The 16,396-nt window shown below is 40.0% G+C and overlaps 1 protein-coding gene across 1 annotated transcript in view; it reads left to right on the forward strand.

Annotated features, from left to right (window-relative positions):
* The window catches only part of STAG1 (stromal antigen 1), a 2,074,316-nt gene that overhangs the window by 410,455 nt on the left and 1,647,465 nt on the right, over positions 1 to 16,396 (forward strand). Inside the window, 1 exon segment of the mRNA XM_033958034.1 lies at positions 9,163 to 9,239. Coding sequence (XP_033813925.1) covers positions 9,163 to 9,239 — 77 coding nt within the window.

Genomic DNA, 16,396 nt, shown 5'->3' on the forward strand with positions numbered 1-16,396 from the left:
GAGAGACTGGAAGACCTGAATATGTATACCCTAGAGGAAAGGAGAGACAGGGGAGATATGATTCAGACGTTCAAATACTTAAAGGGTATTAACGTAGAACAAAATCTTTTCCAGAGAAAGGAAAATGGTAAAACCAGAGGACATAATTTGAGGTTGAGGGGTGGTAGATTCAGGGGCAATGTTAGGAAATTCTACTTTACGGAGAGGGTGGTGGATGCCTGGAATGCGCTCCCGAGAGAGGTGGTGGAGAGTAAAACTGTGACTGAGTTCAAAGAAGCGTGGGATGAACACAGAAGATTTAGAATCAGAAAATAATATTAAATATTGAACTAGGCCAGTTACTGGGCAGACTTGCACGGTCTGTGTCTGTATATGGCCGTTTGGTGGAGGATGGGCTGGGGAGGGCTTCAATGGCTGGGAGGGTGTAGATGGGCTGGAGTAAGTCTTAACAGAGATTTTGGCAGTTGGAACTCAAGCACAGTACCGGGTAAAGCTTTGGATTCTCGCCCAGAAATAGCTAAGAAGAAAAAAAAAAAAAAAAAAAAATTTAAATTGAATCAGGTTGGGCAGACTGGATGGACCATTCGGGTCTTTATCTGCCGTCATCTACTATGTTACTATGTTACTATGTTACTATGTTACCTGTGTAGTAAATCTCTATCTATACCCTTCTATCCCCTTTTCCAGCAGAAAATTGTCCAATCCTTTCTTAAACCCCAAAACTGTACTCTGCCCTATAACGTCCTCTGGAAGCACATTCCAGGTGTCCACCACACGTTGGGTAAAGAAGAACTTCCTAGCATTTGTTCTGAATCTGTCCCCTTTCAACTTTTCCAAATGCCCTCTTGTTTTTTTATTTTCTGAAAGTTTGAAGAATCTGTCCCTCTCTACTCTCTCTATGCCCTTCATGATCTTGTAAGTCTCTATCATATCCCCTCTAAGTCTCCTCTTCTCCAGGGAAAAGAGACCCAGGTTCTCTAATCTCTCGGCGTATGAGAGGCTTTCCATCCCCTTAATCAGTCGTGTCGTTCTCCTCTGAACTCTCTCGAGTAACGCCATATCCTTCTTAAGGTACGGTGACCAATACTGGACGCAGTATTCAAGATGTGGACGCACCATTGCCCGGTACAGCGGCAGGATAACTTCTTTCGTTCTGGTTGTAATACCCTTCTTGATTATACCTAGCATTCTATTCGCTCTCTTAGCGGCCGCTGTGCACTGTGCCGTCGGCTTCATTGTCATGTCCACCATTACCCCCAAGTCCCTTTCTTGGGTACTCTCAGTCAATAACATCCCTCCCATCATATAATTGTACCTCGGGTTTCTATTTCCCACATGCAAAACTTTACACTTCTCAACATTGAACTTCATCTGCCATCTCTCAGCCCATTCCCCTAGTTTGTCCAAGTCCCTTTGCAATTCTTCGCATTCCTCCTTCGTCCGAGCTCCATTAAATAGTTTGGTGTCGTCCGCAAATTTTATTATCTCGCACTTCGCTCCTGTTTCTAGATCATTTATGAATATATTAAAAAGCAGCGGCCCGAGCACCAAGCCCTGCGGAACACCACTCGTGACCTTCCTCCAGTCCGAGTAGTGGCCCTTCACTCCTACCTTCTGTTTCCTACCTTCTAACAAGTTTCTGCTATTCAATATTTATGTTTCATCTTTAGGACAATTACTGCAAAATTTAAATCTAAACTTTTATATATATATATGCTGACGATATTTCTATTTTAATTCCTTTAAATGATCTAACCAATGATATTTTAAAACAAATTCATATCATGACTGAGATAGAGCAATGGACAATCAATTTTAAATTGAAACTCAATACAGAAAAGACTAAGGGCTCCTTTTACTAAGGTGCTCTAGCGTTTTTAGCGCATGCACAAGATTAGTGCGCGCTAGCTGAAAAATTACTGCCTGCTTAAAAGGAGGCGATAGTGGCTAGCGCGCGCTAAAACCGCTAGTGCATCTTTGTAAAAGGAGCCCTAAATTTTTTTCTGGCCAGCCCAAAAGACAAAATAACCAGACCATCGCTTTGTTTAAATGGTCATGACTATCCGATCTCAAAATCTATAAAAATATTGGGAGTCATACTAGATTCACATCTAACTATGGTAGAACATACAAATTTAGTGGTAAAGAAGTGCTTTTTTGCACTATGGAAACTAAAGACCATTAAAAAATATTTTGATCCTCTATCCTTTAGACTATTAGTGCAGGCACTAGTCTTATCCATACTAGATTACTGCAATATTGTTTATTTGAGAGCTCCAAAGAAAATCCTGAGAAAATTGAGAATAGTGCAGAATACGGCTGTTGGGTTGAAGAAAAATGACCATATTAGTCCTTACTACCAACTGTTAGATTGGCTTCCGGTGGAGGCACGAGTACTATTCAAATTCTCTTGCATCTGTTTTAAGCTGATTTGGGGATTTGCCCCAACTTACCATCTATCTCATTTCATGTTATATAGCCCAACGAGGATAATTAGGAGTTCCAATCTATTTGCTTATCCAAAAATTACTGTCTGCAGATACAAGACTTTCTTAAATAGGACTCTTGCATTTCAAGCAAGTAAGCAGCAGTCCTTGTGGGGTAATTGTATTGGTGGAGTCATGCTGTCTTATGGTGCATTTTGAAAAGTATTTAAGTCAGCGTTGTTTGATAAATTCATTTCCTAAATGTGGATATTACTGTTAAAACTTTACATTGAATATATTTAAGAAACTTGTATTTTAATTATTTGTATTTTGCTGATTGTCCAGCCTTCTTCTGTGTAAACTACCTAGAAATTGTTTGATTATGGTGGTATAGAAGAATAAATTTATGTTATGTTATTGGGTAGAGCAGTACAGTACTGTTCACAAACTCTCAAATCCTTCACACCTACTTTCTATCTCTCCACCCCTTATTCTTCAGATCCTGGCCATATTCACAGTTGAATAACTTATAAGGTGTCACCCAAAGTAGCTCAAAGGATACAACCTATTATATATGCCAAAACATACCACTTATTAGGGACAGTGCACCTACTACCATCAGCTATTGTAGTGTCTTATAGAAACTTAAACTCAGGAAAAGGCCTCAGAATCGGAGCCTATGCACAGTCTTGATCACAGACTGAAGTTGTCAGCGTAGTTTTTTTAGCTCCTTAGCTCCAGTCATAGGCCAAAAACCTGAGAATGTGTATTAGTATTTTTTAATTTTTATAAATATTTTTAATACTTTTTTGAATAAATAATTTTAAATCTTCTAAGTAACTGAATGTTATTTTAGTAGATGCAACTATTCCTAAGTTTTGAAAAAACTAGCAACTGAGCACTTATCTCAATCTTCTTTCATGTGCTTCAGTATTGCCTCAGTTTCAAATGATTCATTGTTTGCTGTTAGATTGCTGCCACTGCCGTTTCGTGGATACACTACTTTTTCCACTGCTTCAGGGCCAACGGCAAAATCAATACAGCATCTATAGTATAATTAAAAGAATAAAAAGAAAAGAAAAGTTATCTATATACTGATATCATTTCTTAATTCCATAGTATCAGAGAATAACTTACTATTCACAGCCGCCAGAAGTTTTTCAAACCGGGACAAGATGGCACCGGCATACATTTTATACTCACATAATAACGTGCTGACTATGAACATTGTATTACGTGCTGACGTCATTTTCCGACATTAACCCTTAAGGGAACTACAGTATAAGCTAGTTGTTTATCTAGCCATTTCCTAGTCAATTTTGGTACAGAATTAGTAAAAATGCTGCCACTCTACATTCTTATTTAAACCTTTTGGTGATAAAGATCCCAATCGAATAATCCAACGCTGTTCCCGTTGGGCTAAATATCGTTTAAAATTGCCCCCTCTGTTACTCCGGTGAACAATCTCAATGATAGTGGCTTTCAAGGAAAAGAAGTCATGATTCGCTTCAATGCAGTGTTTGGCTAAAGGAGCTCCTATCACTTGATTTTTAATATTGCTTTTATGTTCAGTTAATCTTATATTAAATCTCCGGGATGTCTGTCCAACATAAATTAACTTACATGGACATTGTAAGATATATATAACACCCTCCGATTTACAGTTAGAAGAGTGTTTAAGAGTGTATTCTTTATTATCAGCTGGATTACAAAATTTATTGGAAGTAATCATAATCTTGCACATTTGGCATGCCCCACAGCTAAAATGTCCTTGATATATCGCTCCGGCATTTCGATCTACATTTGGGAGTACAGAAGGACACAAAAGTTCTTTAAGGTTCCGTTTTCTTTTGTATGCTATCTGGAGGTGGAAATCCTGGAACACCCCTGCGATCTTTAGTTTACACTCAAGAAAAGTCTGCCTTATTCTCAATTTTTAAGAATAAGAAGAATATGTTCCTCTACAAGTGAGTTTAGGAGACAGGCTGATACATTAAAACAGCGTTTTTTACAATGTGGATATCCCCTTAATATAGTTAAAGCTGCCTACAAAAGGGCATATCAACCACAGGGACTATCTACTAGCACCTAAAATCAATACACAACGCGAGAAAGATCAGGTTATGACGTGTGTTTTGACATACTCTGAGAACTGCTATCAGACGGTTCGTTCCCTACGGAAACATTGGGATATACTAAAGATCGCAGGGGTGTTCCAGGATTTCCACCTCCAGATAGCATACAAAAGAAAACGGAACCTTAAAGAACTTTTGTGTCCTTCTGTACTCCCGAATGTAGATCGAAATGCCGGAGCGATATATCAAGGACATTTTAGCTGTGGGGCATGCCAAATGTGCAAGATTATGATTACTTCCAATAAATTTTGTAATCCAGCTGATAATAAAGAATACACTCTTAAACACTCTTCTAACTGTAAATCGGAGGGTGTTATATATATCTTACAATGTAAGTTAATTTATGTTGGACAGACATCCCGGAGATTTAATATAAGATTAACTGAACATAAAAGCAATATTAAAAATCAAGTGATAGGAGCTCCTTTAGCCAAACACTGCATTGAAGCGAATCATGACTTCTTTTCTTTGAAAGCCACTATCATTGAGATTGTTCACCGGAGTAACAGAGGGGGCAATTTTAAACGATATTTAGCCCAACGGGAACAGCGTTGGATTATTCGATTGGGATCTTTATCACCAAAAGGTTTAAATAAGAATGTAGAGTGGCAGCATTTTTACTAATTCTGTACCAAAATTGACTAGGAAATGGCTAGATAAACAACTAGCTTATACTGTAGTTCCCTTAAGGGTTAATGTCGGAAAATGACGTCAGCACGTAATACAACGTTCATAGTCAGCACGTTATTATGTGAGTATAAAATGTATGCCGGTGCCATCTTGTCCCGGTTTGAAAAACTTCTGGCTGCTGTGAATAGTAAGTTATTCTCTGATACTATGGAATTAAGAAATGATATCAGTATATAGATAACTTTTCTTTTCTTTTTATTCTTTTAATTATACTATAGATGCTGTATTGATTTTGCCGTTGGCCCTGAAGCAGTGGAAAAAGTAGTGTATCCACGAAACGGCAGTGGCAGCAATCTAACAGCAAACAATGAATCATTTGAAGCTGAGGCAATACTGAAGCACATGAAAGAAGATTGAGATAAGTGCTCAGTTGCTAGTTTTTTCAAAACTTAGGAATAGTTGCATCTACTAAAATAACATTCAGTTACTTAGAAGATTTAAAATTATTTATTCAAAAAAGTATTAAAAATATTTATAAAAATAAAAAAATACTAATACACATTCTCAGGTTTTTAGCCTATGACTGGAGCTAAGGAGCTAAAAAAACTACGCTGACAACTTCAGTCTGTGATCAAGACTGTGCGTAGGCTCCGATTCTGAGGCCTTTTCATGAGTTTAAGTTTCTATAAGACACTACAATAGCTGATGGTAGTAGGTGCACTGTCCCTAATAAGTGGTATGTTTTGGCATATATAATAGGTCATATTCACAGTTGCCCATATTTGGACACTGTTCCCTCCTCTCACATACTCGCCCCTCACATGACATGCTTAGACTATCTTTTTAAACAGTAGTCCTTATTATTAGTTTTGCTCTCTTGATACAATGTTTATTTGAGATAGGCATTGTATTCAATGTCTCAGGAATGCCTCCCCTCTCATCTTTTGAGTCAGCAATACTTCTTATATGCACACAATGTTAGACAAACTCCTTCTAGAATTTTACCATTTAGGTTTTCATTATCACTTTATTAATATACTAGGCTTTAAGCCCGTTACATTAACGGGTGCTAGAATAGAGTGTCTGTCTGTCCGTGTTTTTTTATCTCTCTCTCTCTCCTTGGCTGCTGTCTGTGTCCTTCTGTCTCCCCCCCCCCCCCGAGCAAAGCTGTCTGCCTCCAGCACACACCTCCCACCCAAAGCAGCCCCTTTTCCCTCTCCCTATCTCTCCATGGCCCCTTCTGTCTTCCCCCCAGCACACCCCTCCCCCAAAGCATCCCCCTTTCCTTCTCCCTGTCTCTCCATGGCCCCTTCTGTCTTCCCCCCAGAGTAAAACTGTCTGTCCCCAGCACACCTCCCCCCCAAAGCAAACCCCTTTCCCTCTCCCTATCTCTCCATGGCCCCTTTCCCTCTCCCTCTGGCCCCCTGAATTAATCCCCCTGCTTACCCTCCCTCCATCCCGGCGTCTTCTGGCCTGCTCCTCTTCAAAGCAGGCCGCAATCGTGGTGGCCGGCCCCAGCGAACTTCGCAGGCTGCTCACCAACCCGGAAGCACACTCCCCCCACGCAATCCCTTGCGTCAGAGGGAACGTGCCACCGAGGTCGGAAAGTGGCCCGCGAGGCCCGCCAAAGCCGGCCATGATCGCAGGCTGCCCCGAAGAGGAGGATCAGCGGTAGCAGCAGCGACAGCAGCGGTGAGTGAGGGCGGGAGGTATGGTCCAGCTTGCTTCGGGTTGGTGAGGTGAGGGCGGGAGGTCTGTTGAGCTTCCTTCGGGTTGGTGAGGGCGGGAGGAGGGGAGTGGCCAGAGTGATCATTGGCCGGGTTCTAAAATGGAACACGGCCACGGATCACACACCACGGCCGCAGTAATCACGTTTTTTTAAAAGCACATACGCCACTAACCTTTTATTATATAGGATGTTCTATAATGTTATGACCCCTTACCTTATTAGAATTATTAGTAATATCTTTATAGTTTCTCTATAGCTATTTGACCACACCTGATTAGATGTATTATTTTCAAATTGTATACCCTTTAAGTGTTCACCCCTTTTATGTTATTCTGCAACAATTAACACCATTAGAAAATATTAGTATTTTCATTTCTCACACCCTTCGTTGTTCCAGCTACAATATCTTTCTCCAGACTTAAAAAGTTTCTGGATGTCTGTTCCCATGCTCTCAGATGAAAAAAACCTCCCGTCCACAGGTAATACCTCTTTAGAAGCACCTGAGTCCCTTGGCGAGCTGATACGTTGTGGCTGTGGGGGAGTGTCTAGCTTTGGGGATCAGAGTAACATTAAGCCCTAAGATTTCCATACTGGCATCACTCCATGCCATGGAGTCTATGGGCAACTCCCCGAAGCAGCTGACTCCTGCTGAAGGTGGCGCAGGAGCTGGTCAATAGCCATTGAGGGAGGGGGGGGGGGGTTCTCTGGACACCGCAAGGCTCCTGTGGCATTTCTCTCCCGTTTCTTAGGCATCTAGGCAAGTCGCAGTTGATGCTGCAATACACAAGAACAGGTAAATTTTTTTTTTAAAATTCTTTATTCATTTTCAAATTTACAATAAGTGTAACATATATCCAAACAAATTAACAATAAATATAACACTTAATAATCATCAATGGTACAAATAATATGCTCTTATCTCCCACCCTTCCCACCCTTTCTTATCATATAATCAATACCTTATACAATATGTAACAATAAATTTGCCCTCCCCTCCCCCCCTCACAATCAAACTTGTAAATTTAAGGGAAAAAAAAATAAATAAAATGTGATCTAATCCGGTACAATACAGGTAAATTTTTTAAAAGTTTTATTAAGTGCTCCAATGCGACCTACCAACTTTCAGCCACTCGCAGCCATCTTAGATCCTTTGCTGGACTATTAATGGAACTCGCAATAAAAATTGTATTAAAAAGAAATCAAAATTTGTAGATGTCCAGAACTTTGTGTTACAGCCAAAATACTTTTTTCTTTTCTCTTTCTGTTTTTAGCTCTGGGCATGTGAAATGAGTCCAGTTTTTCTGTCTTTGTTCTCTTGCTTCTCTTTTGCTATCATAACGCTTTATTTTTATATAATATATTTAGTGGTTAAGGAAATTATTATTATTTTTTTTGTTTTTAGGAAATTTGTATTGTGAGTAATCTACTGTAGATACAGATTTTATGGAATTCCTGAATGTTGTTTAGCTACCTTGTTAGCCACTTTGAACTCAAGTTGGTAAAATGTAGTATATACCGTGTTTCCCCGAAAATAAGACACTGTCTTAAATTTTTTGGGGGGCCCTAAAATTGTCGCGATGCTGCTTTTTGGAAGTAGGTAATGATATGTCAGTCTCACAGTTGGTGTGGGGAGGGAGAGATGGAAGGGTCTGCTGCAGCATTTAGGAAGATCCCGGTACTAGTAGTGGACTTTTATTTTGCTTTCCCCTGCCTACCCCCAAAATAAGCGCTTATTTTTAGGGTAGGGTTTATATTAAGACTACCCCAAAAATCATGCTAGGGCTTATTTTCAGGGTAGGTCTTATTTTCAGGGAAACACGGTAGATGTCTTTTAATGTAATGCAAACCAGTTTCCCCTCTTATCTCCTTTCCTTATTAGAGACAGAGCCAGCATACATGCAGATGAAATTGTGTACCCAAATGGTACCAAGTTCCCTCTGCCCAAACATATACCCTTATGCTTTTACATGTATAGGGCTTGGAAATAATTTAATGAGCCATGCTTTGCATGCTTTCCCCACTGGTTCAGTTTTCTTTGTTAGAATGTATCTAGTATATGCTCAAATATTTTTTTTCTGTGAAAGGTGGGATGGATATAAAACTTTTTTATTATTTTAAAGTGAAATTCTTAAGGTTGCAGTAAGGAATTTTGTTTATGCCAGTTTTCAAAAGTGGTTTATCAGCTGCACCATTCCACTGTTACAAAGTGTTTACTTGTTTGTAACTGTTCATTCCCTCAAAGGTACTGTCAGAATTGAAATGTTCAGAAACATGCAGAATGCAGAAATAATCAGAAAAATGACTGAAGAATTTGATGAGGTAAGTAACTTTGGGTAGACATCATTTGAAAAGTATAAGCACATCACAGAGATAACTATTTACTGAACTCTTTCCTTATAATGCAGTGCACAGGAACAGCTTGGTGTGTTATTGCATGCTGTCAGTTAGCATGGAAGAGTATGTTACATGAGCTAAAATTAGGCAGGGACTATTATTTAAGATTTAAAGTGGAGATAATTATTTTGCTGTTAGTTGTTTTTGCTGGAGGATAGTCTGGCACCTATTGAAATGGTCCCTTAATCTAGATTGTATTTAATACTTAGTTATGGCTTGTCCTATGTATAAACTACTGGGAGTGCCCAAGCAGTTAATGTTGATGAGGTGCCATGTGTTAACACAAATTAATAGTTAAAATTATCTGTGAAATGTTACAATACTTTTTAGTTTGTAGGGTGTTTTGCACCTTTATAAAACAAAACTAAAACTGTATGTACTGATTTGATGATCATATCCAGTTGAATGTGTCCATACTTTAGTTCAGTGGTCTTCGCTAATTTTTAAGCGAGGGCCATTTGGAGTATAAAAGGGGTGAAGGAGAGCCAACAAATATGTTTCTACTTTGGCCCATGACACCAATAATGCTTCTTGACATTCATTCTATGGCGCAGCTGTCCTTGCAGTGTTGGCAGAGCACGGTTGACACCACTACCAAGACTCACAAGCTGCCTCAAAAAGGCTTAGGTGATATCCTATAGTTCTTTAGTACAATAAACAGAATGCCACTGTGAGTATTTGACCCTAAAGAAGAAAATGTTTTATTCAGCATGGTGCTCAAAAAGGTGCAACCAAAACAATCTTAGGTTGTACAGTTACAAATAAGTCTATTTTTACACCATTCCAGGGCCCTGGCTTGTCAGGGCTTTTGAAGGCCTATTTCTCAGACCTGATTAAAACACTCAGGCTGTTTGTGTAGTAAGGCTTCTCCTTAGCAAACTCTCAAAAAGTTCATGCTTCTGTTTCTTTCCCAAATAAAAAGCAATTAATCAGTTCCACGAAGAGAAAATAAAACTTCAGGACTTTATATTTTATAGTTCCCCAAAACCACATGCCTCTCAAACTCTTCTTTCCCAACTGTTCAGCAATAATCACAGCTGGCTATCAGCCCCTGGGAGCTAATGGAGGGAGAATTGGTGAATCCACCTCAGTATCAGCAGGTTTCAAAAAGCTCACCACAATTCCACACCTAAGATGGTTGGTAAATTCTCCCTAGAATTTTCAACTGCCTCTTGGGAGAATGGCATGGAAAAAGGAAAAATAAAAAAACTTCCAAACAGTCAAACAAACAGTCTCTTGATTGCCTTGGTTCAGGATTTCCTCTCCTCCAGCCTAACAAAACTTGCAGGCTCTGCTTCAGCTGCCACAGCACACAGAAAAATAAACATGAAAAAAAAATCTGTCTTTCTGAGGCACACACTCCTAGTTTGGTTCGATAGCTTACAAAGTTCCCACAGCTCATGGACATTTATTGAAGCTTAAAAGGTCACACAAATGCTCTGCAGTTCCCCATCACAGCAGAAAAGAAAAACTTTTAAACCAAAAATCAACTCACTTCCATGGCTTCCTAGTCAAGCTGCTCAGAAGTGTCCATAACTTCTGTTGGTTCAGGTAAATTCCCTTGCTCTGGTAGCAAAGATTCCTTTGGTCTCCACCATATCAATGTCCTCTGGTTGTGCTGATTAAACAGTCAATTACCTCAGCCTGCCTGCTCTCTGAATGATGCTCCCAGCTTTGAACCTGCCTGTGTATGCAGGAGCCACACACAGCTCTACACGGGGGAGGGCTGAAACTCAGCTCTCCTGAGCTCTTCCCCTGCTTAGCCAGCAATTTCATTGGGTTAGAGCTTAAAGGGGCCAGTCCCTGTTTCCTAGGTAGTTTTTTTTGACATGGAGTCAATTGCTGTTTATCTGTTGTTAGTTAGCACAGAACCCTGTTTAGTCCCTGGCTCTAACTCTGACTCAGGGTAGGAGTTCAGTTCTGACACAGGGGCTTCAGTACTGCACTGATCAGCTTTGGTGGTCTTTAAGTGTGTGTGTTTAAGTGTTTGACTGGCACAAGGCTAGTATTAGAGCTGGACTTGTGACAATTCCTACCAAAACACATGGCCTTTGTTTCACATGCAGAACACAGATAAACCCTATGTAAATGCAGGACCATAAATTAAAGTCCTAATAAACACAAACGAAACTCTATGATACCAGATTCTGCATGCAGTAAAACACCAGAGAAATAGAAACAAATGCATTTCTTACTGAACAATGCAAAATATAGACAGCAGATGTAAATTCTCAAAACTGACATATTTCAATCATTAAATTGAAAATAAAATCATTTCCTCTACCTTTGTTGTCTGGTGATTTTATTTTTCTAATCATCTTTTCTCACTGTCTGGTTGTACTTCCTTCTGTCTGTGCTCTTAACTGTGTTTCTATGGCCTCCTTATCCATTTGCTGTTTTTCTCTCCTTCACTTTCTGCCCTACATCCATCTTTATATATCAGAAAGACTGACTTCAATGAGAGTACTATCTACAGAGAGTGATCAGTGCATGTGTAGTACGCTCAGAGATATGAAACTCCAAAAAGGAAGGCTGAAAACCACCTTTGCGATAAGAGTTCACCTTCCAGTCATTGCAACTCATGTATATCTGATCACTCTCTGAGACTTGATGGAACGATATGTCTAATGCTGTTTCAGTGAATTCAAAAGTATTTCAAAAAACTCTTTATCTTCATATATTTAAATCCATTAAAGTTCATAGTATGCAGATGAATGATGTCAAAATTGATTAGATATAATGAACAGTTCACTTAGCTTATAACTGTAATTAGAGGGGTCCCAATGCGGCCCCGTTTCGAAATCTGCTTCAGGAGACCCGATAAGGATTATTAACGGTACTTCATACAATGAGTTGAAAAATCCCAGTTATGCAATCGTGTCACTGCTGAATATCCATGCTTACTATGATTTCCTTGTCTGAAAAACAAAAAAGTTTATAAGCCTACGGTGTGGATTAAACTCTATACCCACACTCTAATGCGCTGTTGCAGTTCTTACTTGACAAAACATGGGGGGAAAAATGCATAATGTAATACATATCACTGCTGAATGTCAAAGCTTACTCTAAAGGTTTAAACTGAAGAAAGAATGCTATCTTCTGCTGCATTTTTCAAAAGAATCAAAAGGAGGCTCTCTTTACGTTTTATAACGTGATGACGTCAACTCAAGGCTGGAAAGAGCGTAGCAAGCTTTTGTAGCTGTCAAACCGAGGCAGTGGTAAAAGAAGGAGAAAAATACTATAATATCAAACCTGGTCCAAAGAGTGTAAGAGCAGCTGCTAGGAAGGAGAAGTGATGGAACCCCAGACTGCACTGTGGGCTGCTCAGAAGGAATCTGCAGGCTGCCATTGGCTTGCAGGCCTTGCATTGAAAATCATTGCACTAAATTTGTCCTTTTTTGGTATCGACCAGATACTTTTGTTTGTTTCATTTAAATATATTTCTAGAGCAACAGGTGTGTCATGCTGGATAAGCGGGTAATCTCCCCATAGCCGTGAGCCCTGCAGAAGGAATCCACTCTACTGCTACCTACAATTTTTCCCTTCTGTACGCAAGCCTGAAGGAGTATTTCTGTTCTGCTCTGCCTTTTTCTTTTAGTTGGTTTTTCGCCTATTTTTCAAAGTGCTCACAGCTTTCTGATTCCAGGGTTCAGCTCTGTCTGTGTGGAGAAGAAGCAGACTGCGGTCTGTATCTGACAGGCCAGTTCCTTGTGGTACCTGTTAGCCTGCCAAGAGAAATGTTTTTGCAGCTCAGGGCCATCCCCGGTTAGAGTGGCTCACCTACCGCTTGGTAGGGGTTTGAGCGCAGGCTGTCAGGCATCCATAGGGGGCTCAGCAGTGTCTCACAGGGTGCAGGCTGCTTTTTTGCCTTTCCCTCCTCCTTGTTTTGCGCATCTTTCGTTCTGAGGGGGTGGGGGCTTAGTCAGACGCCGTGTCCAACTGTGATAGTGTTGGAGGAACCTTCATGAGGCAGTGATTTCTTCTCCCTTTCCAGCTACTACTGAGGAATGAGGCAGGCTGCAGCATATTGACAGCACAGGTAAGTAAGGATGTTACAGCCTGTGAGGTGCATCGGTGGGGTGCGGTGGGGTTGTCAGAAATTCTAAAAGTTGATGGTTTCTGATTGTTCCCTTATGTTCCCCCATCCCTATAATTCTAATTTTGCCAGTTTTTGTTTTCTTATTTTACCATTTATTTAGTGTTTTATGGTGCTAAAGGCCTGCCAGCAGCCATTTTGGATTTTAGCAATCTTTTTTTTTTTTTTTTTTTTTTAAAGTCTCCTGCCATTTAAAACATACTGGTTTTGTTTCAATACTGGTAGGTATAGAGTCTTTGGGCTCTTTTATCCTTATTGCTTGGCAGGACTGCACATACTGTGCACCAGAGGAGCATCCTTGTGCCACACCACAGTAATTATTGCCCAATTGCTAATATTCCATAGTGGAAGCAACAGTTTATCATCAACTACAAGATTTTGTGAGTACAGTTGACTCCACCTAAGTGCACGTCGGTTAAGCACACGCTTCGGTTATCCGCAGCCTACCACCAATGTCCTGTTTGTTTTATATTCAAATCAATGGACGTAAACTCCGGATAATTGCAATTCTGATAAGCACACAATCCGCTTATGCGCACTAAAGTTATAGGTCCCACCTCTATTTGTTCACGTTATGTTCACTCCAATTAAAAGTAATCATGTTCTCATGTGGATTAGCCTTGTATTGCGGATCAGCAGTCTAGGCCTGGCCAGGTGTTCGAACTTTCGAAACTGCACCATGGCGTCACGTGGACAAAAGTCATTGTCTTTGGCTGAACGTGTCCACCATGCTGGACAAAAGTCATTGTCTTTGGCTGAACGTGTCGATGTCTTAAAGAGACTTGACCAATGGGAGAGTCAGGTCTCTATTGCAAAACATTAATGTGTTCATCCTAGCCAGATTTCTCGGATTTACAAAAAAAAAAAAAAAAAAAAGAAAGCCATATTGAAAGACTGGCAAAACAACAGCAATCCTACCAGAAAACGGAAAAGAATTGGGAAGGCTGGAGACGTTGAACAGACATTGCTGCGATGGTTTGCTGAAACTAGAAGTCGTCAACTGCCAATCAGTGGGCCTCTGCTGATGGAGAAAGCAGCACAGCTATCTGAAGAACTGGGCATAGAAGACTTCAAAGCAACAAACAGAAGGCTAGAGAGATAGAAAGTTCGTAATGGCATAAAATTTAAGAAGCAGCATGGCGAAAAACAAGACATGGATGAGTTTGGTGCAGAAAGATGGGTCATGGAAGTGTTACAATCAGTCATTGGTGGATATGAACCATGTGACATTTTCAATGCCGATGAGACGAGCTTGTACTGGCGTGCCATCCCTTATGGAACATTGGCTTTCAATTGCAGTGAAACTGTAGGCTTTAAGGTGCCAAAGGAAAGATTGACATTGCTGCTCAGTTGTGATATGGACGGCAGTGAAAAGCTTGAGCCACAGGTGATTGGGAAGAATAGAAATCCTCGGTACTTCAAAAACATTAAACGCCTGCCTGTTGAATATGAAAGCAACAAAAACGCATGGATGACGGTAACACTGGATTGAATGGTTGCAGAAGCTTGACAATCTGATGAGAAGGCGTAGGAAGCACATTGTAATGCTGTGTGATAACTGTGCAGCACACAGCAATGACATGAGACTAACCAATATCAAACTTGTGTTTCTTCCACCAAACACGACCTCTTTGATCCAACTGATGGACTAAGGGATAATCGCCAACTTCAAACGTCATTACAGGTTGCTTGTCTTAAGATATGTGATAGCGGTGATTGATGCAAGCATGGAATCCAGCCCCTGAGCAGCTGAGCTTACGAGGAAAATGACGGTGCTCGACTCTCTTCACATGGTACAGGAGGCATGGAGTCGAGTCTCATCATCAACGATTTCAAATTGCTATCAACGGTCGAGCTTCATTCTCGTATCTGATGAGCCAACTGAAGCTGAGACTTCGTCCATTGAATTCCCAGTTGGACTCTCGCCACAAGAGTTTGAGCTGTATGTCGCCGTTGACAACGATGTGTCCACATCATCTGACAGCACTAATTCCAATATCTGTACAGTCATAAAGGACACTGCAGACAACCAAGAGTCTGATGAGGAAGGAGATGCTGCTGTGGTCATCATGACTAATGAACCACCTGCAGAGATTATTTCCTTCTCGAACGCGCTGAAGTCCCTACACACACTGCATTGTTATCTGTAGATAAATGGATGTCACGACTATGTACAGTTTTACAGCATCATTAGTCAGATACACAGCCTGAATTGTGCAATCTGTGTGCAGAAAACAATGACTGATTATTTCAGTAGAATGTTGGTTTAAAAAAAGGATTACAGTGTATTGCATTAGGCAGAACAGTGCTGTTTCTATAACTGAACCGTGTTAAATTGTATTCGATGTGTTGTTTTTGCTGAATAAAAGTTTTATTGCATTTGACTACAGCGTACTGTGGTTTTTCATGACTAAAAAGTGGTACTTCGATTAAGCGCACACTCTGTTTAAGCACACATGGCGATCCGGTCCGGAGGCCTTGCACTTAAGCGAAGTAGACTGTAGTACCAATATTCTCCACCCCCATCAGACAGCTTTTCGTAATCATCATAATATTGAAATAGCATTATGGACTAACAATATATATTCATAAAGGATTGGACCATTTTAAATCTGTACTGATGATCTCACTAGATCTTTCGTCGGCATTTGATGTTTCTTACTTGCCTGGTTAGGTGAAATAGGTATTACTGACATAGCTTTGAATTGGTTTAAATTATATCTTTTAAATATAGATGCAATATTGTTAAAATGGGTGATTTATTTTATTTTTTAACATTCTTTATTTTCTAAACTTCAAAAGTGCAATGCACAAATATATATATATATCTATATATATCATATAATAAGTTAATAAAAGCACATTCAACTTACAAATATGCATAACCAACCATTTTCTCCCCCCCCACCCAATGATTATTCAATAAAACACAGAAACATAGACTATCCCTATTCAAATGGTGATTCCAAATGGGTGATTTAGAGTC

The sequence above is a fragment of the Geotrypetes seraphini genome, chromosome 9, assembly GCF_902459505.1.
Source record: "Geotrypetes seraphini chromosome 9, aGeoSer1.1, whole genome shotgun sequence".
In the NCBI taxonomy this organism is placed as follows: Eukaryota; Metazoa; Chordata; class Amphibia; order Gymnophiona; family Dermophiidae; genus Geotrypetes; species Geotrypetes seraphini.